Source organism: Aspergillus sydowii, assembly GCF_001890705.1.
Source record: "Aspergillus sydowii CBS 593.65 unplaced genomic scaffold ASPSYscaffold_18, whole genome shotgun sequence".
Lineage (NCBI taxonomy): Eukaryota > Fungi > Ascomycota > Eurotiomycetes > Eurotiales > Aspergillaceae > Aspergillus > Aspergillus sydowii.
This window is the reverse complement of record NW_024467876.1, coordinates 440562-461301: the sequence shown is the minus strand read 5'-3', so window position 1 is coordinate 461301 and position 20740 is coordinate 440562. Positions and strand designations below refer to the sequence as shown.

The 20740-nt window shown below is 50.6% G+C and overlaps 9 protein-coding genes across 9 annotated transcripts; 7 read left to right on the top strand and 2 right to left on the bottom strand.

The window, feature by feature from the left end:
• Positions 1–67: 67 nt before the first annotated feature.
• On the top strand, positions 68–1780 carry ASPSYDRAFT_213588 (uncharacterized protein; the record flags this gene model as incomplete). Its single annotated transcript, XM_040844074.1, has 2 exons — positions 68–803; positions 879–1780. 2 exons carry the CDS (start codon positions 68–70, stop codon positions 1778–1780), a joined length of 1638 nt encoding a protein of 545 aa, XP_040696740.1.
• Positions 1781–4604: 2824 nt separating this feature from the next.
• On the top strand, positions 4605–4928 carry ASPSYDRAFT_95295 (uncharacterized protein; the record flags this gene model as incomplete). The annotated part of the gene is made up of 3 exons (XM_040853103.1): positions 4605–4742; positions 4803–4823; positions 4899–4928. The coding sequence occupies 3 exons, from the start codon at positions 4605–4607 to the stop codon at positions 4926–4928; spliced, it is 189 nt and encodes a 62-aa protein (XP_040696739.1).
• Positions 4929–9863: 4935 nt separating this feature from the next.
• ASPSYDRAFT_164011 (tyrosine-protein phosphatase) lies at positions 9864–10804 on the top strand (the record flags this gene model as incomplete). Its single annotated transcript, XM_040843217.1, has 3 exons — positions 9864–10241; positions 10298–10603; positions 10655–10804. The coding sequence occupies 3 exons, from the start codon at positions 9864–9866 to the stop codon at positions 10802–10804; spliced, it is 834 nt and encodes a 277-aa protein (XP_040696738.1).
• Positions 10805–12377: 1573 nt separating this feature from the next.
• ASPSYDRAFT_37020 (uncharacterized protein) lies at positions 12378–13394 on the top strand (the record flags this gene model as incomplete). The annotated part of the gene is made up of 2 exons (XM_040845493.1): positions 12378–12402; positions 12535–13394. The coding sequence occupies 2 exons, from the start codon at positions 12378–12380 to the stop codon at positions 13392–13394; spliced, it is 885 nt and encodes a 294-aa protein (XP_040696737.1).
• A 117-nt stretch (positions 13395–13511) lies between these two features.
• ASPSYDRAFT_137507 (uncharacterized protein) lies at positions 13512–14677 on the bottom strand (the record flags this gene model as incomplete). The annotated part of the gene is made up of 2 exons (XM_040840792.1): positions 13512–14578; positions 14636–14677. 2 exons carry the CDS (start codon positions 14675–14677, stop codon positions 13733–13735), a joined length of 888 nt encoding a protein of 295 aa, XP_040696736.1. The 3' UTR covers positions 13512–13732.
• Positions 14678–15441: 764 nt separating this feature from the next.
• ASPSYDRAFT_562932 (uncharacterized protein) lies at positions 15442–15871 on the top strand. The gene has a single exon (XM_040849188.1). The coding sequence runs from the start codon at positions 15509–15511 to the stop codon at positions 15806–15808; it is 300 nt and encodes a 99-aa protein (XP_040696735.1). The 5' UTR covers positions 15442–15508; the 3' UTR covers positions 15809–15871.
• Positions 15872–15935: 64 nt separating this feature from the next.
• On the bottom strand, positions 15936–17007 carry ASPSYDRAFT_163786 (uncharacterized protein; the record flags this gene model as incomplete). The annotated part of the gene is made up of 4 exons (XM_040843194.1): positions 15936–16189; positions 16242–16588; positions 16639–16859; positions 16906–17007. 4 exons carry the CDS (start codon positions 17005–17007, stop codon positions 15936–15938), a joined length of 924 nt encoding a protein of 307 aa, XP_040696734.1.
• Positions 17008–17490: 483 nt separating this feature from the next.
• ASPSYDRAFT_51597 (uncharacterized protein) lies at positions 17491–18677 on the top strand. Its single transcript, XM_040848322.1, has one exon. It carries the CDS (start codon positions 17726–17728, stop codon positions 18482–18484), a length of 759 nt encoding a protein of 252 aa, XP_040696733.1. The 5' UTR covers positions 17491–17725; the 3' UTR covers positions 18485–18677.
• A 549-nt stretch (positions 18678–19226) lies between these two features.
• ASPSYDRAFT_37016 (uncharacterized protein) lies at positions 19227–20663 on the top strand (the record flags this gene model as incomplete). The annotated part of the gene is made up of 1 exon (XM_040845492.1): positions 19227–20663. The coding sequence occupies one exon, from the start codon at positions 19227–19229 to the stop codon at positions 20661–20663; it is 1437 nt and encodes a 478-aa protein (XP_040696732.1).
• Between the last annotated feature and the right edge of the window lie 77 nt (positions 20664–20740).

The following is a 20740-nucleotide window of genomic DNA, read 5'->3' as shown; positions in this document are numbered from 1 at the left end:
CTCTGTCCCCTGGACTCTCGAGCGGTCACCCCCCTCATTCTCTTTGAATCGCGCCTCTGTATTGTAGATGGCCCCCGAAGCGAGCGAATTCGTCCCCGGCACCGTCCGGCTGGTCGACGTAGGCGAGCATGCGCATAATGGCACCGGTAAAGCGGATATCGTGCTGGTCCCCAGACCGAGTGCTGACCCCGAGGATCCCCTCAACTGGAGCAGAAACCGCAAGATGCTCGCTCTGTGCATGATCTACCTGTACAACCTGGCCGTGGGCATTCCAACCTCCTTGCAGTATTCAGTTCTTTCGGATATCACCCGCGACACGGGCATCGACACCGCCACGTTGGTGCAAGGAAATGGTCTCATGATTCTTTTCTTTGGATGGGGACCTGCCCTGTTCTGGCAGCCTCTGGCCATGACCTACGGCCGTCGCGGCGTCTACCTCCTCTCGACGCTGCTGGTCATCCCCATCACGATATGGACCGCGTATTCCAGCACCGCGGGTGAATGGTACGCACACCGGGTGCTCATCGGTATCATTGCCTCGCCGTTCGAGGCCCTTCCCGAGGTGACCATTTTTGATCTGTTCTTCGCCCACGAGCGCGGCGCCTACACCAGTGCGTACGTGTTTATACTGTTCACTTCTACCTTCATCGCTCCCCTTGTCGCTGGCTGGTTTAACGACGCGTACGGCTGGAGATGGACCATGCAGTTTGGCGCTATCGTCGCTGCCTTTTTCTTTGTTATCCTGTTCTTCTTCCTCGAGGAGACTATATACTTCCGGGATTCCGTCGAGGGAGACAGCGACAGTGCCCGTAATTTGATGTCCGCGCAATCCGACAGCGATGAGGAAGCATCAAACCCTCCACGAAGCATCAAAGGAGGAGCGGCTGCTGCTGCAACTGCTGCTACTGCTACAGCGGACACGCCCACTCCCTCAAGATCTCCGTCTCCACCAGCAACCCCCACGCCCGTCTCCGCCAACCCAAGCCCTAACTCCCAGCGTTTCTTCCGCATTGTCAAAAGCTTCAAACTCTTCACCGCACTCCCTGGCCGTCCCAGCAACATGGAAATGCTCCGCATGATATACTACCCTGTCCTCTTCATCTTCCAGTTCCCAACCGTCCTCTGGTCCGGCTTCCTCTACGGTATCAACCTCGCCTGGTACAACGTTCTCAACGGCACAACCAGCCCCGTCCTCAGCGCCCCTCCGTACAACTGGTCCGCTGCCCTGATTGGATGCGTCTATACAGGCCCTATCATCGGTGCAGGCCTTGCAGCCCTCTGGTGTGGCCCCGGCGCTGATAAATTCGCCCTCATCCTCGCCCGTCGCAACGGCGGTGTTCGTGAACCTGAGCACCGCCTCTGGCCTCTTCTAGTATCCGGCGTGGTCTCTGCCGCAGGCTTAATCCTCTGGGGCGTTGGCGCAGACAGAAATATCCACTGGGTGGGACTTGTCTTTGGCCTTGGCCTTATGACCTTCGGCACCGTGACCGGGGGTGCCGTCGCTGTCTCATACAACGTCGACTGCCTGAAAGAGATTGGCGGCGCGAGTACAGTCTCTGTCATGATGATGCGCAACACGATCGGGTTCGGCTTCAGCTATGCGATTACCCCCTGGTACACGAATATGGGATTGACGAACTGCTTTATCACCGCTGGTTTTGTCTCTCTTGCTTGTACATTGACGTTCCTGTTTATGATTAAGTATGGCAAGACGTTGCGCAGGAAGTCCACCGAGAAGTATCTGAAGTACATCGCGCGCGTCCCGATGAAGGCGGCTTAGCTGCTTCTATACTGTAAGTCGTGTCTTTGTGCCATTGAAGACCAAGGCTGGACTCGAAATCGAATATTAACGGGATCCGAATCAGGGCAGTGTTCATCGTCTGTCGACCATCTCCGGGTTCTACCAAACAACTCCTTGCAAGGTACGATCCGTCAGTTAGTCATTATACTAAGGGCATCCCGAAAGCACACGCATACACAGACTAGACTAGCTGCTGCTATTTACGCCAGGTACGCCCCCTCTTGCCCCCTCCAGCAAATGCATTAATGAGCACGCACAGTAACAGGACCGAACCGCTTTCAGAGCCAGCACAGCACAGCCACCAGGACTAAACATGTCATTGATTGCCTACCAGCGCCCAGAGCACAGACCCATGCACATGCCCAGCCAGCCCACCCCAAACCAGACCAGACAAGACCAACTGTCGGATTGATCCCTAGCGCCCCAGAGCCTTTATAAAGCAAAGCCTGCCCAGAGCCCGGAGCACCGAGCCCAAGCGACTTGACCCTAAGCTACCAGAGCCCGAGCGACTCGTAGCAGCTCAGTCAAGACATACCTCGTTAGATAGAGTATAGTCTTCGTACCGAGGATCTGGGTTATAATATGTCAGTTAGGTCGGTCTTTTATATTATATAATGAAGCATGTTTGAAAGTCTCTGTTCCGTGCTCCGGTTCAACATTGGTAATTTGTCGAGACACCCACCACCACCTTCGTCCATTTAAAATGGACAAAGAACATGCAGAGTAAGGAAACAGACGGTCGTATCCCCGTAAGCAACCCGACTGGGCCTGTTGAAGGAGCAAATGCAAGTGTAGATAGACTACGGATGTCGAATGTCGACCAGCGTCAAGTCCGAAACTCCGCTTGTCCCTACAAAACTCGTACAGAGTACTTCTCCTGTGCATACGCATATACTCGGCCTTTAGAAGTTGGCCTTGGGATGAAGCTTTAAGCCCAGAAAACGGTGATCGCGCAGATCATTCTTCTTACTTCTGGACCCAATGTCTCGGATCCTGGAGATACTTCGGCTGTTCTCTCACCGCTACGTATCTATACAGTTATGATCTAGGATGACTGTACGATTCGTTTAGTATTGTCTACGAAACCCTGTCTTCCGTTTCCGAGATACCCAGCTGTAAAGGAAGGCAGGTAAGGTTCGCGGCATCGACACTGGCCTTGGGCCGTTGGCATTGGTGGTGGCGTTGACATTGCTGCTTGCTCCACATAAATCAACAAGTCACCGCCACAACGCGATGATCTTGACTTTCCTGATGCCGTGAATATTGATTACTGAATCAGGATAAGGCTAGCTACCCACGTGTCCACTGTTGGTTGTTAGAGTTGAGCCGTTGGCATTTACGGATTACATTTTCAGCCGGCCTGCCAGAAACTGCACGTTACGCCGAGTTTGCGGTTTGCACCTCCTCGTATTCAGGAGCCACCTATCTATGTTGTAGGCGAGGGTGCCCCTACAGTCTACAGTCTACAGTCTACACCGTATGTTTCTAGGCCAGGTGGATGCGGTAGCGTGGCCGGTCCCAGACCGGAATTAGCATATCCCCACATAAACTAGTAGTTACTACTACTAGTAGTAGTTGGGAGTTGGTGAAGAAGGAAAGAAAGGGACTCGCCGAAGAAGCTCGTTCGTCAAATAATAATGAGAAAGAAGCATTGGCCTACGTTTAGCGGTGGCTGTTAGGATCCGGATTTCATCATCTTGTCTCGGATGGCGGTGCGTAGATGCGTACGCGTTGCGGGTGACCTCAGTATTAACTAACTGGGCTTCACGGGGTAGAGACTGAAATGGATAGCCTCGACGTTCTGAGCTTCTAGAACATGCTATCTTCTTTCTTCAACGGAGATAGCCAGAGTCTCGATGCCATTGTCGGGATGGACAGAGAAGCTTCACCTGCAGATTACGGTGCACTCCATGATTCCTCGGACATTGCGATATATCCCTGAGTGGTAAAGGATCTTCGACCAATGTCTAGTCTAATACGTAGTCTTAAACAAGATCGGCGACTGGGGCACAAGTGGCTAATAATTGGCGTGCTGTCGAACCGTTATGACACCTCAGCTCCAGTTCTCCACTACCTATCCAGGGCTGTGTGGAAGGTCCACAAATAATTCATGAGGCCAGATTCAATATTCATGGGAATTTGTGATGGCAAATTGTGGATGCTGGGCGAGATCCGAGATTGAGCAAGAGGATCTGTCGTCGGCTTGAATCATTCCGAGTGCTTCCGGTTGGCAGTTGGGCAGTCTAGAGGGGTTTACTTGTCTTTCTTCGGCGTTTCTCCATGAGGATCTATTCATTACTCGAAATTGGGCGTTGGAGTGAGTAGTAAGCTTATTTTAACCGCATACTTCTGATACGGAGGGCCTACCAAGAGACTATGTTATAATGTACATAGCAATATCAACGATACGGATAGATTCCTAAAGACACATTTACCCCTATTAAAAGAACCACCAGCTTCAAAAGTCTAAGTAAGACCCCGTCAAGATACATATGTCACCGTCTCGGATCAAAGTGGAGATGAACAAAAGCAGAGCTGAAGCCCGAAGATCTCAACACCAAAAACAAGCAACCAGCAACGTCGATCCCCAGTATGTCTCAGTCGCATTCTAAATCAGGTATAGATCAAACGGCTTTCAGCCAGCCCTCAACCCGTGCATACTCCGTGAATGCCGTAGAGGTTGGTCCTGAACGACATAAATAGGCCATAAGACGCCGTCAAACTGTGCTCTATCCAACTCGTCAATCAATAAATCAATCCTCTGAAACAAATCTCTTCAAACCCCTTCAAACCAAGCGTCAAAATGCGTTTCTTCAGCTTCATCGCCACTACCATCCTCGCCGTGACCCCTGCTATCATGGCCCAGGGCCAGAACCCCCAGGGCTGCCTTGACAAGTGCTACGTCTACAGCGCCGACGCCAAGTGCCCTGACTCTCACTCGGTAGGTTTTTACTGACTGCTATTCTTCAAGACAGTGCTTGCTAATACAAGAAATCAATAGGCTGTTGGCCGTATCGGGCCTGTGCGTCACCTTTCTTTTTTGATATCCCGGAATGGAATCGATTTGAATAGTTCGAGTTTGCTAATATGTTTTTAGGGCTGCTTCAAGTGCTGCGAGTCCGTTTAAACGACGAACAGCAAAATTTTCGACTTGGTGTGTGAGCCTAGCTTTGGTCTCATGTATTGTTCGCTCATTTAATCGATATTGTGAGGAGGATTAGTTATGGTCATGTATTGAGTTGCTTGCTTGCTAGTTTGTGGACTTGGCAATAGCAACGCAGCTTTCAATTCTGCCAAAAACAACAATATGTGCATTAAACTTTACTTAGTGGACCATGGATCATTTGGCTACTTGGTATATGTATTGCTATCTAAATATCATGGGCAAATGCAACAACTTCCACAGGAAATGTCAGGTACAAGAGTGCAATCTATAAACTCTCCATCTGGTATCGAAGAGCAAGGTCTTGGAGCCAGTCAACAAACCCTTGCGTGTAAACATCGCTTATATCGTCAGAATTCAAATCCTCGCTTGGTACGCGCAGATAATCATGTCCAACACAATAGCCAAAGCGGCTGCCCTCTGAATACTGCTTCATACAGGATGTACATAGGTCAAAATCTAGACAAACGGAACAGGTGTAATCTGTGCCAGTAACTGCCTCACCGCAGCCATCGCAAAGAATACCAGGGATGTAATATTCACCCTCTGACTTGCGGTAGACTGTCTGATTGAAGACAATAGAAGCAGAGGAAAAATCCCGCACTCTCTGGAGGTAGTTTCCTAGACAGCGTAGCAGAGCCACGTCTTTCTGCGCCTGGGGCCTTGCTGTATCTACTATCGTTTGAATTGCCACTCCAGCTCTTTGCTTCTGGGCGTATTCGGAGGGAGCTTTGCAATGCTCGCACTGAGGAATCCTTGCTCGGAATTCTGCACTCGCATATTGCCATGTTGATCGTCCAAGGAAGTCGAGACAATCTAAGGATGCCTTGTTATCAAGCAGAACATGAATCAAATCCTCGAATTCATGCTTAAAGGCATAGTGCAGGGGTGTTGCTCCATAATTATCCTGAGTATTAACACCGCTACCAGCTTCGATGAGCACTTTCACGGTCTTGACATGACCGTTGTAAGATGCCAAGTTTAATGGGGTATCTCCATTTTGATCAGGGATTGAAATAGCGGCTCCGGCTTCAATAAGCACCTTGACTGCCTCAATGTGACCCCCCCATGAGGCTGAATGCAGTGGGGTCTTTCCTTGCTTATTAGAAGTTGACAATTCTGCATCAAGCTCAACGAGAAGCTTTATTACTTCCGTCTGACCCCTGTCGGAGGCTAAATTTAGTGGAGTATCTCCATCCCCGTCAAAGGTTGACATGTCTGAACCAAAGTCAACGAGCAATTTCACCACCTCCAGGTGGCCCTGGGTGGATGCTAAAGCTAAAGGTGTCATTCTGTATTGACCGGGTTGGGAAACATCTGCCCCACAGTCAAGGAGAAACTGAACCAGCTTGTAATGGCCATTCTGGGCTGCATCGTGTAGAGGGGCATCGTTATACTCGTCGGAGACAGCAATATCGGCACCGGAGCTACAGAGAAGCTTGGCGACTTCATGATTGCCCCAATAAGCTGCACTATGCAAAGGTGTCCTCCCACTATTTGATGTGACTGTGGGATCCGCACCGAAATCAAGGAGTATCCTGGCCATGTCGGTGCGCTCGCTCACTGCTGCTGTGTGGAGAGGGCTATACCCATGTTGATCAGTAAATGAGATGTCGGCCCCATTTCCAAGGAGTATCCTGGCTATCTCCGTGTGCCCATTTTCTGCTGCGATGTGAAGGCAGGTGCGGCCCTTGTAAGCAGTTTCTGATATGGATGCTCCGTGCTGCAATAGTTCGACGACGGTGCTGACTTGATCCCAAGCAACTGCTACATGCAAAGCGGTGGCACATCCAACACTGGGAGGATTGACATCGGCACCGGCTTCAAGTAAAAACTTAACAACATCCAGATTGCCGTTGCCAATGGCACCCAGAAGCGGGTTGCCAAAGTGTCCACCACTGTCGTTGATGTCCACCTTTCCTACACTATACAAGTACCTTAAAATCTCTTCAAGTCCGAATAGAGCTGCATAATAAAATCTACGTCCCAACATGGACTGTGCCCGGGAATCTGGATCAAGCGTACTGGAATGTCCTGGGGTATCCTTCTCCGTGTCCAATATATCTGAATCTGCGTCGGGCGATGCCTCATACAACTGTCTCCAGTTCTCCCAATTAGAATTGTACAATCCAAAAAATGACTGCAGTTGCAGGTTGAGGTCGGCAAGACGTTCCTCTGATGGACGTAAATGATTATGCCACTTATAAATAGCGTACGCAAGAAATGGACGTCTGCAGATGGGATCGCGATCCTCCCAACCGTCAGACTGCCAGGTAGCTTCGTCGTCCAGGTAGGTGAGACAGCGTTTAAGCAGATTATAATGCTGTAATGGGCGATCTAAGAAAGGGGAACCGTCACGATTGCCCAAGAGAAATTCTTCTGCAGAGTAATGGATCAAGTGGACAGTTTGTGATTCCCATCCTCTATCTGTCCCTGAAGCCCGCAGCTCTAAAAACGAGCCGCATAGACCAAGAATCTCGGAGTCCACATACTCACTGTCGAATGGATCTGGAAGGTCATCGAATCGGGGACTGCCATCGTCATCACTACCTAAGACTGCAACAATCTCAGAAAGCTCTGCGATAGTGAGTGGACGTTGAGCGAAAGTAACCCAGCGTAGGATTGCCTCTGCGAGCTGTTTGTCGGAGTCGCTATAATTCTGAATGTTACTCCAGTTGCGCCTGTATATCTGAGGCAGTTCAGTTGGCATCTCGTCTATCGCGCGCTCGAGCTGGCTGTTTCCTTTGCGTGGCCGGAGATTCTGGCTCTGTAGTCGTATAAACAAGAACATTCCATCTCCCTTTTCGGCCATCCGAGCTGCAAGAGTTTCATTAAACTGATGCGGCTTTGCGGGGAGCTTATGGTTAACGATATGTGTTGCGAAGAGTGTAACATCATTCGAAACAAGGTCTCTGGTTACTGGAAGCTCGTATATCTTGAGGCCGGGTGGCTGCGGACCATGAGGGCTCAGTTGGGACCTGATATCGCCCTCATTTCGACTGACAACGAGGACTCGGACCTCAGCCTCTGTTGCCACTTTCAGAAGGTCGTTTAGAATGTCCTCTCTGGTGCGATGCAAGTCAACCCTGCTTGTACTTCGCGGACACTCGTCCAGACCGTCTACTGCAAACACAGCGTTTGGGCTGTGCGACATGAGCTTCTTCAATAACTGCCAGAGATCCGAAAGCGTTGCTTTGGTGTTTCGGCATGAACTGAGATACTGGAGTACGTTATCAAGTATGGCTTCGTCTTGATGTATCGCTTGGTGTATCCATGCCCGCAGGATAGAACTAGGACTCCGTTGAGCTTCGCTGTCTCCAGAGCAGAAAAAGTAGTAAACAGGAGAGTCATTCCTGCTTAGCAGCGATTTGATAATATACGCGCACAAAACTGACTTACCAAAGCCAGGTGGGCCGTTGATCCATAATATCTTGGACGCCTTCACTACCCTTTCTGAACTCCAAGCTTGATAGATAGGGTGCGTGTCAATCCAGCTGCAGGTAGTATCAAGGCGCGCAGAGCAATACGCGTCATAGCTGTTCTCCGTAATCATTGCATCTAGCCAGCGTGTAGCTCTATTAAGCGCTTCAGTGCGTTGCGACTGGACAAGTGCGTCTTGCAGTTTCTGGAACTCGCTACGCGGAAGGCCCTCTGGAGGAACAAGAGCATAAAGCTTGTGCACCAAGTCATCGAAATCCTGGACCTGTTTGGAGAGCTTTTTGCTGTCTGAAACCACCCACTTGATGCGGGACCCGATATGCGGCTTCTTTTGATTCTGATCGTGGTATCTGACCATGTCCGAGTCTGCAGTTTCGAACACATCGCGGATGGATTTCAGCAAGTCTGCAACGGCAGTGGCTGTGCTCTGACCATGGCCATTGAGGCTTGGGTGCACGCCGTCCTTTTCGGCAATTCGAAACTCCTTTCCCCACCGTTCGAATAGAACCTTTGTCGCTTGATAACGGGATGTCACCCGGAGGCTTTCGGAGGAGAAGCGCTTGATTGAGTACAGTGTGCTGGCAGCCTCTTCGTACAGAGCCAGCAGCCCGACGACGCCGACTGCCAATCCAGCGGCTTCCATGGCTGTCCAGTTGGACAAGTAGTGCTACTGGGTTGCAGCAGACGAGCTGAAGGAACATGCTTCTGATCTGCATTTACCCCGCACTAGGACTTTTCTGTCACACAGGCTGAGGTGGCGCATGTCGACAAGGCTGACAGGACTATTCTACCACTTGTTTATTACCCTGACTATCCTCACTAGCTGGATTACTACTATTCTCTGAATCAGGCTCCTAGGGATGCCGTAAAAGTCTTTCTATAATGAGTCTCCTTGGAAAGTGCGCTATGGGCCTGGAGACCAGGGAGCTGGGAACCAGCAAAGTCAGCATGAATTACAGAGGGAATAGCATGAACCGGGATGGCGGGCTACGGAGGAAGGCTCGGACATTATAGCCCCTCAACGTCTCAATACTCAATGGAAAATCAGAAAAAAAAAAAGTTAAAGAACTACCTAAGATGGACCCCCCTGCATCCCGAACAAGTAACCCAAACCAGCCGCTGACCAGCAAGCACCCAACCTACCATGACTGAATGCATGAAATAGTGAGCTGCCCTTCTCATGTGCTTTGAATAGACTACTCTTGGCACTGGTAACTTCCCGACGCCACTGGGATACTTCTGTACAATGCAGGCACATTCCCGTACGGGACATTCACCTACCCGCGAACTGACCCCACCACGGTCTCCTGCATGAGACGCTCTCCAAAATCCTCCTTGACGCAAATCGACAGCTGCATAGACCCATCGGGAAATCAGTATCTCCGCGTCGCACGAAGATCATCGGGCCATAAAACCCTTTTCGGGTAGAGTGCAGCAACCCAGTTTCCACCCCACCTCACCATGGCCACTCAACCATCGCCTCAGGATCCCAGCGCCACTGCAGGGCCGTCTATCCAGACCGAAGGCGTTTTCAATGTTCGCAGTTTCGGGGGATATGCGAGTACCCTTGGTCCTGACTGCTTCACCCGGGATGGACTCCTCTACCGCGCTGGACATCTAAAGGACGCCACCCCGCGGGGCTTGCAGCAGATTCGTGATCTGGGTGTGTCTACTATTATTGACCTCACAAACTCAGGTGAGACTAAGGCTCTTTTCAACGATAAATCGAATAGCTTGGGTCACGGAGTCCGGGTTCTCAGTCTCCCCCTGGCGAAACATGGCTTTTCAGTTCAGCAGCTGTCGGAGAAATATCAACGGTACATGGCGGAGGGCGAGAAGGTAGACACCTCAGTTTGTTGGTATTGCTTGGTACTGCTTGTTTCTAACCTCAATAGGCAATTGCAGAAAGCTACTTCAAGCTCATTCTTGAAGGCCACGAGGTGATCAGGGACATCCTCTTATTGATTCGCGACAATCCAAACGACGTTTTCCTTATTCACTGTGCGATGGGAAAAGACCGGACGGGGGTTATTTTTGCCATTCTCCTCGCTTTAGCCGGTGTGCCAGACGATATTGTCGCAGATGAGTATAGTCGCAGCGAAGCGGCTCTGGAGTCGGCATTGCCTAAGATTGCGGCTGCAATTGGGAGAACGTTACCAGGGCAGATGGATTCTACTGATCCACTGAGGAGAGCGCGGATTGTGATCCAGACGAGGTACGTACTTCTTTACTTAAAGTGATGAAGCTAATAGTATCACAGAAAAGAGGCGATGCAACTGACCCTGCAGATGGTTGAGGCGGAATTTGGTGGCGTGTCTCAGTACCTGAAGAAGTGCTGTGATATTGGAGACGAAGATATAAAGCGTATTCAAGGGGTCTTGACATATTCCCGGGATAATTAGAGGTGTTTACACTGATAAATAATAGCTAAATAGACATCCCATTCTAGGCTATCAGTCGACCTCAATATTGATACTCCCATCACCGTTACTTCTCTCACCAAAGCAATTCCAATACATTACAAATGATTATTACCGAAAGGCAATTTCGCCGTCGAATTTCCGGAGGCACAGGCAGTTGAAAAGTGGGCGTATCGATAATGTTCACCAAGGATTCCAAAGCGTCGTCAGGTATGGCTAGTCGAAGGCTAATCGGGGGATAAGCATACTAGCAGGTGTGTCCGTCTTTGGGTATGTACCGTAGATAGGATGGGTAAGCTGAAATTCAACGACCCTTGAAGCAAGCATTACATGACTTGCATGTTGGCGAGACGGTAGTGGTGCGGTTGGCCATGCTGACGTGGGAAGTTGGCGGAGTTGAGTGGCGGGGAGTTAGCGCATTACTGATCTTGCTGACCTGCTCAGACTCCGTTACGGAATAATGGAATAGTATTACGTCTAACAGAGAAATGAAGCAAAGAGTCCTAATGCGCATTAGACCGAATCTCAAATGGGTAGCTCACCAGCGGATGGCTGATATCTTTCACGGCTATTATGAATGGCCCATATGTTGATCAAATACGTCAGGAGCAGCCCTCAGGGATGACATCAACAGTGAATCTGCCCACCATGAGTAGCCTATCATGGGACAAAGTGTTGAGGTGTTAAACTGCAGGTGCGACCCAGGTGTTTTTAGGGAAGGCACGAATTATAAAGGCATTAAATGGGAAGGAGCGCCCCCCTCAGGAAAAGAGGCAGGTACGACCGAAGATTAGAAAAGAGAAGAACTATCAAATACCGTACAATCGCATCTGGTATTTATACTTGTTCAGTTATGTGTCGACAAACTGAGACCCTATTTGCTGGTCGCTGTCCTGCCTGTGGCCAGTAACTTGAGCAGCAGCAACATTACAATAACCAAGCAGAACGCAAATACCATTATCAAACCTCACTTTTTCGGGCAGCTTCTATCATCGGCTACCCCTCTCCCCTTGGCCCGCCTGTTTGGTCATTCACCGCGGCCTCACGCGAGCGCCGTCGGCCGCCCCCGCCAGGTCTGGACCGACAGAATTTTCGCTCGCTACCACATCTCGGAAAATCCAGGCTCCATCGCACAAAAGCTCCACGCAATCAGCGACCCGGTTGAAGGCAGAATGGCGCCAGGAATCAAATTTGGCATAGGGTACTTTTGGTCCCGGGAGGTGTGACTGGGCAGCACAGAGAGACGGACCGGCCCGCCGAATGAGGCTCCGGGGTGTAGATCAGCCGCACGCCCCACTTCGCCCCACTCACTGCGCCGGGTTGGCCTGCCCAGGTCAGACTAGCTGCCAATATAGCTTCAGAGAACGATTTTTGACCGTCTGGACGGGGAATAGACCGGGCGCCCAAGCTGCCTCCCGCCTTCGGCCAGAATTTGAACATAAAAGCCCACAAATCCCCTGTTCGGACCCTCTTCCATCGCCATCCTTCTTGCTCTTCGCTTTTACTACACTTGATATCTTTTCGAAAAGATTCTGACAAGCCGAGATTCAATACCATGTCTGCTTTAAACCATCCAAAACGTATTATGATTGTGGCAAACGGTTCCTGTCAATACGCTGCCAATGTCGCTCTCTCGCTGTCTCAGCGGACCGACATTTTCTTCAACCCCAATTTTTGATCATTCTGCGGCGTTGCGAACACACTTTTAAAAGGCGGCCTACTTACGAAGTCCCCCTCTACCTGGTCAGAAAGGGAGTTCGCAGCTTTTCACAATGCTGCGATTTCGGATGTAGAATTTATCGAATACTATTCCCGCTGCGCCGAACAACTAGGCAAACCTTTGGTGGTGATGGTGAATACAGCCGCTATCGCTAACCCAGTTATCTACGGGTGGGCCGGTTATGAGATGCGTTTAAGCGAGGCCGACAGACGCGGTCCCATCGGAAGGCTCCAACTCGACGCAGCCAACATGGCCAACATCGAGTTTTGTAATGGAACAATCCTCACCGACGAATACCTGTGCTCCTGGCAGATAGTTATTGTATTTGAGCATCCACTTGATTCTGCCACCGATTCCTACCGTATGGTTCGCAGATGTTTCGACGAGACTCGCATTGAATCACAAGAGATTGAGCCACTCATGGACTTGCCTACAAGCCTCGATTGTGTGCGCAAACTCCTTCGCATCTCCCTTGTCAAGTATGTTAAAGGCCTCGCTACGGAGCCTTTACTCATTCACAAAATCGACCTTAACAACGGAGAGCACGGCGTCATCGGGAAGCTCTGCGAAAAGCTCCATCTTCAGAAGCCCCCCGTGCCCGCACAGGAATTGCAAGGCCGACGCAGAAGGAGCGTTGAAGCGGCGGCGGTCGAGCTATTCCGGAAGATAGGAGAAGAGAACGCCGAGTGTTATATCAATGGTACGATGTCCGAGTGGGAGGCCCGGCTAGATATGAAGATGCTCAAATGGGTAGACGAGTTTGGCAGCAAGGACGCGAAATTAATACGCGAGCATGCTAGGGGTGCAATGCCTTCGTATTATGCCTTCGCGCACTTCTGCCTCAGCGTGTGACTGCTTTTTGGATTGATTGCTGGTCCTGGAATGAATGCTCTGCATGTTTCTTAAAAGTTATCTAGATTGGAGAGGTTTTGGAAACTGTGTTAGTTTTAGTTTCAGTCTTTAACTTTTCATTCTGTTCATTTCTTTTAGACTTAGCTAATGAGTAGGCACCCTATAACTGGGTCTTGCTGACCTGGATGCTGTCTCTCCTGACAGATCCTGAGAGCTTTTATGTAGCAAGAGGAAACAAACTCCACATACACTTCGAAAATAGGAAACCAGTAAAGCCAAAGCCGTTTAAAATGGTAGGATGGACGCTAAAAACAATTCCATGGTAGCATCTACTAGCCTCAACTGCTATTGAACCATATCATAGGAAGGTGAGCAATTCGATGAAAATCACTGTAAACCACTTTCCCCGAAAAGAAGATTATGGCGGAAAAAATATACCCCTTAGCTTGGACTCGCCAGACCCGCCCCCATGTCGAACTCGGTAAGTTCTTCCAAGCATTTAAAATGCCAGATGGAGGATCCTCTTTTAATACTGGGTCAAGAGGAACTATCGGCTGTTCACCCTCGGGTAGCATGGAGGCAGCAATCCGGATAAAAGCAGTCCGCACAGGCAGGGTAGCCATGCACATTGCAAATGAGGGCAATAGACCAAAAACGTGAAGCGCATAGCCCCGCTTCAAGTCTTGAGTAGCATCCGGATCAAGGAGAGCGTTGGTATCCAGAAACGGGACGGTGGCCTTCGAGATGACGAGGGCGAGATCCGTCGAATATAAGCCCGCCCATTCATGGATAGCGGCCTCTAGGACGGTGACAGGTGCAGTGCGGACCCAGCATGCGATGCCGGGAAGTTGCTGGTGGGAAAATTTAGAGGAGGGCTTGGTGATGACGGCGTGGACCCAGAGGACCTTGAGATTTGCCAGCAGGGAGACGGAGGTGATTGAGCGAAGATGGGCTATCCATTGGCTGTCTGTGCTATTTGGAAGGATGGCTGAAAGGAGCACTGGAAGAACAGTGGCGTGTGTGAAAGCATAGATGATGAATAGTGAGAACCCGCGAAACAAGAAAGCCAGTCCGGCCTGGGTGCGGAAGTGATGGACGGCGGTGCGTAGAGAACCAGTGATGCTAGACTGGGGGGCTTCAATGGCCGTGACGGTTAGCAGGACCATCCCATAGGAATATTGCACCTGGAGAGGAATATCTGATTAGTGGTTGACTTAGGGTTAAGGGGTCGGTCAACTCACCAGCCACCAGAGCACCAGGAGCAGTTCGGGCAACAGCAACATGCTTGTAGTCTCGCTCAGAAACAGACAAGAGGATGTGGGAACACTTAAGTAATTTGGCGATCGAATCAAGGACTTTTAGGTCAGCTAAAAAGACGAACAGTGGATTTCATTGGATAATGTGCTGCCCAGCTCGCAACCTCTGATACCGGCTGCTTCTCCACAAGGACGCTTCTAAGTGACAGCATCCCTGATCTCAGACTCTGCATGTTGCATTATTGGCTCCATTACATTTCTCGACTTCGCGCTGGCGGCACCTAAGTCGAGTGTTGTGGGTCTATGCTGCGAGTTGACTACGCCGCCTGCGCCGCCTGTACCAACCAACCCGTAGACGAGTGGATCAATCGCCATTAATGATTGGTTTCTGCTTCCCCTCTAAGGCTGATCAAAATCCAGTTCTTATAAAAGGCCCACTGTGAGACAGCGAATAAGAACAAGTGGTGGTGCCACCGATGTAAGGCATGCCTGCTCCAAAGTCGCTTGCTTGCTTGCACCATGCTCCAGTTGTAAGAGCCTTGAACGATATTGAGAGATCAGACAGTTGTGTATAGGTATTCTACGGGTTATAACTCTCCCATCTCCCATGGTGGCATTACCATTCTTGTGTTTCACCAACTGGGGTGTTATGGTAAGTCCTATAAAGCGAGATAGCTGCCTGATTGTTGCGAATAAACAGACATAGAATTAATGGTAGTCGCATGGTATTAAGCAAGCCCTGTATCCAACATGCCATACAGTGCCGCGGGACAGCCAGCAGAACGGAGCTGAGTCCTCACATGTCAGTCAGTATATCTGGAAAATGGCCTCATCAACTTAATTCAAACCTTCGAGTCGATGTCCCACCCTCCGACGACAGCGGCGCAGTACCAGGTACGATATCAGGCCAGGTCTTCTCCTTCCCCCAGGACCCAAGAACAGGGCCGAAGCAGGTCCAATCGTAGAAATCTCGCGTATGGCGTTGGCCTTTTACTATTCCGTCTCCACCAGAGCAACAGCAATATCCCAGCAACGACCAGTGGAGCGCTCACGCCAGCCCCTACACCAATTCCGGCTTTTGCACGCGTCGGCAAACCTACACCACCATCTTTATCACATCCTTCCTGTTATTCAGCGCCACCGACTTCGAGCCATTGATACTGTCTTCTGATGCTGCTGGTGATGGAATTACAGAGATACGGTGGGTGCGCATGCTAAGATGATATTGAGCTCAAGTCACGAAATGGTTAAACACCCAGCCTCGACAGCTCTTCGTATCAAGGTATCAGTCTGCTTTCCAATACTGTTCCAACATATCTTTTACAGTGAGTGGCTTAATATGCGGGAACTGGTCATTCAGCGAGCCGTCTCTTGAAATACAAGATTGTCCATCTGTCGTAAACAGCTCGAATATCGACATAAACCATGCAAAGGCCTTCTTGGGGAAATGCTCGTACAGCGCTCGATGGCCTGGTAGCTCTGTGATTTCGAACGCCTTTAGCTTCTCGACTGAGTCGTAGTGGACTTCGAATTTAGTGTCTGATGTAGTTAGCGGAGATAGATGCGTTGCAGTATCACAGGTATCACCAACCAAGGGTATTCTCAACCAGCGAGACAAACTCGTTCCATGACATCTCATCTCCGATGACTTTACTTTCCTCCGACCATTTTTCGAAATCGAGAGAGGCAACAATAAATTTTGCTAGGTCAAACGTGTACGTAAAAGTAACAGGCGTATTCCCGTCGCCAGGAATCGCGGCGACTTTGTTGGCAATATCAACGACGAATACGTTAGGCTTCAGGTAGGACTTCATCGCAGGACCACCGAAGTAATCCAGGAAGATCCCATTGTGGAATACCGTCCACTCCAAATCCGACTTCTTCAGTGTCTCGATAGCACCAAAATAATCCTTCAATGGGGGCAGGACTTGCAGGGCCCTGACAGAGTCAGAAAGGGATCGGCACATGCAACGCCATGATGGACTTACTCCTGTGGATACAGAATTGCAAAGGAACTGGGAATAAACCGCTTTGTCTCCCTGGACTGTTTCGCCGCTTCGATGAGGTTCGCCTGTGCTTTGGATAGCGAGTCACCTTCGACAGCGAATGCTGAAATGACGGTGTGGATTTTCCATGACTCTAGGACGGCCGTCAAGTCGTCGATATTGCCATAATCGACAGTAATTACGGAGATATTATCGCTTGATGGCTACGGGATGTTAGTAATTATCAGCGATGTCTTATAGAAATCGTACCTGTCGTGAGAGAACAAAACCCTGGTGGGCAGATGAGGCCAGGACCTCAACGATCGTGCGACCGACACCTCCAGTGCCTCCAGCTACTGCGACGTTGACCATTGTACTGAGAAAGAAGAGAAATAGCGATGAAAAGGGGAGGTTTGTATTCTGAAGCCAGATGCCATGGGATCTATATACTGCGGGGAGTCGAGGACACCCTTGTGGAACCAGACGTCCAACAGATCCACAGCGGTTGGAGCACTAAAGAAGACTAAATGCTGACTTCTGCATGAGAATGTTCAATCCATGCCAATAATGTTTCATCGGCAGATTTTGTTTCCTCCCTGCTCGGCTCCTCGCGGGCTCCGATATGGAGGCAGTTGATACTATGGAGGCTGGTTTGCGATGAGAGCCTCATATCGGTCGCTTATACAGAAGTCTCGGTCGGAAATGCTTTCGTATTTTTAAGACGGCTGGTTTGAATTTCTAAAAGGGGGCATGAAATACCGCTCTGTAGTTTATTGGATACGAAGCTTTAGGTCGTAAGGCATAGCCCCGCCCAATCGGGTCTGTATCGGACTTAACAAGATCACATCAGATCACCGAGGTCCGAGATCAAGACGTGTTCATTTCGACCTGACAGATCCATAATTCCTCCAGCATAGCTTTGACCCGTTTAACCTCGTGGTGGTCCCTGCCGAGCAACTCCGGCTGAGCCGGTCGAGTCCGTCTTTGGAAATGCGCTACGTCAGACACTCCGCCATACCAGATCCTGCCACTTTAACCTCATCCCCCATTGTCTGCCTCAGAAGAAGGATCATCCAGTTGAGTATCCAAAATGGGCAAACCTGCCAAAAGAAAGCTGCCCAGCGACAAGGAACGACTCCCAGTTGAGTCCTCTGACCAGTCTCTCCATGTCCCCCGCGGTCTCTTCAAAGGAATCTTCATCGCATCCTCAATAATCCTAGTCCTACTTCTCATCTACAGACCAGCCGCAGTCTTCTCAGCGCCCCAAAAAATCGCCCAAGCAACGCAGAAATCCAAGCCGCCGCCCGATACAGGACCACACAAGGACTGCGCACTCCCGACAACAACTCGATACAGCATCCACACGGGCCAGACAACATGCTACCCGAGTTCCGGCGGGATCTGGATGTCTGATCTCGGTCCCGTAGAACTGCAGTTTCTAGGCATCAATCGATTCAACACGACTCTGCGCTCGCCTTACCAGGTCGAAGAGGACATCTTCTGTCGCGAGCTGCGCAAGTTCGGCGGCGCGTGGTATAACCCCAAATCCGGCAAGGAGCTCCTAGTCGGAGGGTACTGCCATGAGCTGGACGAGTTTAAGCCTGTTTACTCAGTTATGCGTGCGGTTGGGTTTGATGGGGGCCGCGGCGGCGGAGTGTGGGCTCTTGGGGTTGAACAGGGGACTGGGCGGTTTCCGGCTGGCATGCTGGCTGTGAGGAATGCGTTGACGATGGAGGAGCGGTGCATGGCGTTGCGGAATCTGGGCGCTGTTTATTGTGCTGATGTTGCGGGCTGTGATCTTCTTGGGGATTTGACCAAGGAGCCGTATGAACTGGCGAGGGATGGGTGACTGGGAAGGACAGCTTGTATATTAAATCGAACTGATACGGTTGAGCAGGAGTAACAGTCTGCAGGCAGCAGATAAAGTCATGTATATAAGCAATACTAGCTTGACAGTAGTCTGCTATATACCTTATAGCCACTGCTAAAGCATCCCGGTTGTTATTGTTATGGAAAAGCCATGGACTGAAAAGGACACCGTGTACAATCCTCTTAATAGCATTACAGAGTATACCTATGTAAAGTGGTTCCTCTCAACGGTCCACTCCGAGAACGCCAGTGGAACAAAATATAGTGCGTCGCACGATCTGACTGGACATGGCTAGCTCCATAATTGCATTTTAGCTCCTGAGTGCCGGACTGTCAGTCTGTAAGGCGTCCAAAGACTGGTGGCGCCGCCGTTCCAATGGCTTAGTCTAATTTAGCCGGCGTTCCACTTATATGCATAGCCATCAATGCCGATTCTTTCGCAGCCTGTCAACAAGGATCAGACTCCACCCGCATGAAACGGCCCAGAGTATTTTCGACTTGAAGCGGAGACCAGGCCGTGTGCTCTGTTCGCTCTCGCTGCTAGTGAGGTTGTAGTGGCATGGCAGCAGGCCATCACATGCAATCAAAGCAAGGCCGTACCTTGGCTGGTGAAGAGCGTTAAAACCCCGAAGAATTGGACTGCCCTATATAATATTCCCTGTCATCCCCGCTGTCTTCGCAACACCGCACGATTCCACTTGGCTATCTCCACGACTAGCGCAATGCCTGAAGAACACGTATACCATCTCCATCCGCTAGGATGGGAAAATGATCCCGAGGAAGAGCGGTTCAAGATGTCCACGCTGGACTATCTCTCGGCACAGACATACAACATGTACAGTCTATTCTTCCGCCTAGACGATGCCGCCAGACCTGATGTCATTGAGGTGCTGAAAGCCGGTCTCGAGCGAACCCTAAGCCAGGCTCGACATCTATGCGGGACAATCGAAAAGGATCCCACTGGCGGGCACTCATTTGTGAAAAGGAAGAATAGCACCGTGCAATTCGTCGTCCAGTATCTCGATGCGGAGATCTACCCATCGCTGGACGATATCGAGCAATCGCACTTTTCCGCAGCAAGATTAGGTGACCTCAAACTCTGGAGTGTACCTCCAATGACCTATGGCGAGAAGCCCGAAGCGAATCCAGACATCAGTCCACTTGTAGCAGCCTACAAGGCCAACTTCGTCCGCGGTGGCCTGGTGCTTATCATGCACCACCACCACTATGCCAACGACGTCATGGGTTGGGCCGGTGTTGCTCATCAGCTAGCAGAGAACTGCTATTCTATCATCCACAAGACCCCGTTCACGAACTGGGATCCCAAGAACCTTGACTATTCGCGCACCACCAAGCCTGATCCCCCAGAGGAATCCAAGATTGATGGCCCGCCTGCTCCCCAGAGACATCCAGATCTCCTGCCAGGGATATCACTTCTTTTCCACCTCCCGAAAAGCAAAGCAGCAGAGCTCAAGACGCTGGGGACTCCCGAAGACGGAAGCTGGATTTCAACCTACGATGCCTTCTGCGCATTCATCTTACGAACTCTTACCCGTGTGCGAGCCCCGGTCTTCAAAGCGAACATGTCCTCCCATATCGTCTGGGGCGAAGGCGTAGACATGCGCCGACGCTTCCACAACCCACCAGTTCCCCCCAGACTCCAGGGCAACGTCATGTCCGCAGCCCTAAACACAATATCCCCAATCCCACAACCAACGGTATCAGAGATCATCTCAGACTGGCCATTCCCGAAACTTGCAGCCTACATCCGCGCGCTCACCAACGGCGTCACACAGGAAGGACTGGACGAGATTCTGAGCATGGTCGCGACAGTCCGCGACAAGACGTCGCTCAACATCCGGTGCGACTCCAAGCCGCCCATGACGATTCTTATGACGGACCACCGCGATGTCAATACCGCGGCGGCGAACTTTGGCTTCGCGACCCCGATTGCTTACCGCCATTTGCTGGACTGTGTTACCAACGGGGTGATTCTTGTCTATCCGCCGCGTGTAAGGGAGGGTGGTTCGGACGAGGGGTGCGAGTTTGCCATCTTTTACGAGCGAGATCTGGCGCAGACGTTGATCGAGGATCCGGAGTGGAATAGATACTTTGAGTATAGAGGTATCGACGCGGTGGACGCTGCATCTACGCCGTAGAAGAATAATAACCACGTTAAGGGAAGGTTAGATAATGCAGTGCATGCAATGAAGCAATTATAGTAAGATAGTATACG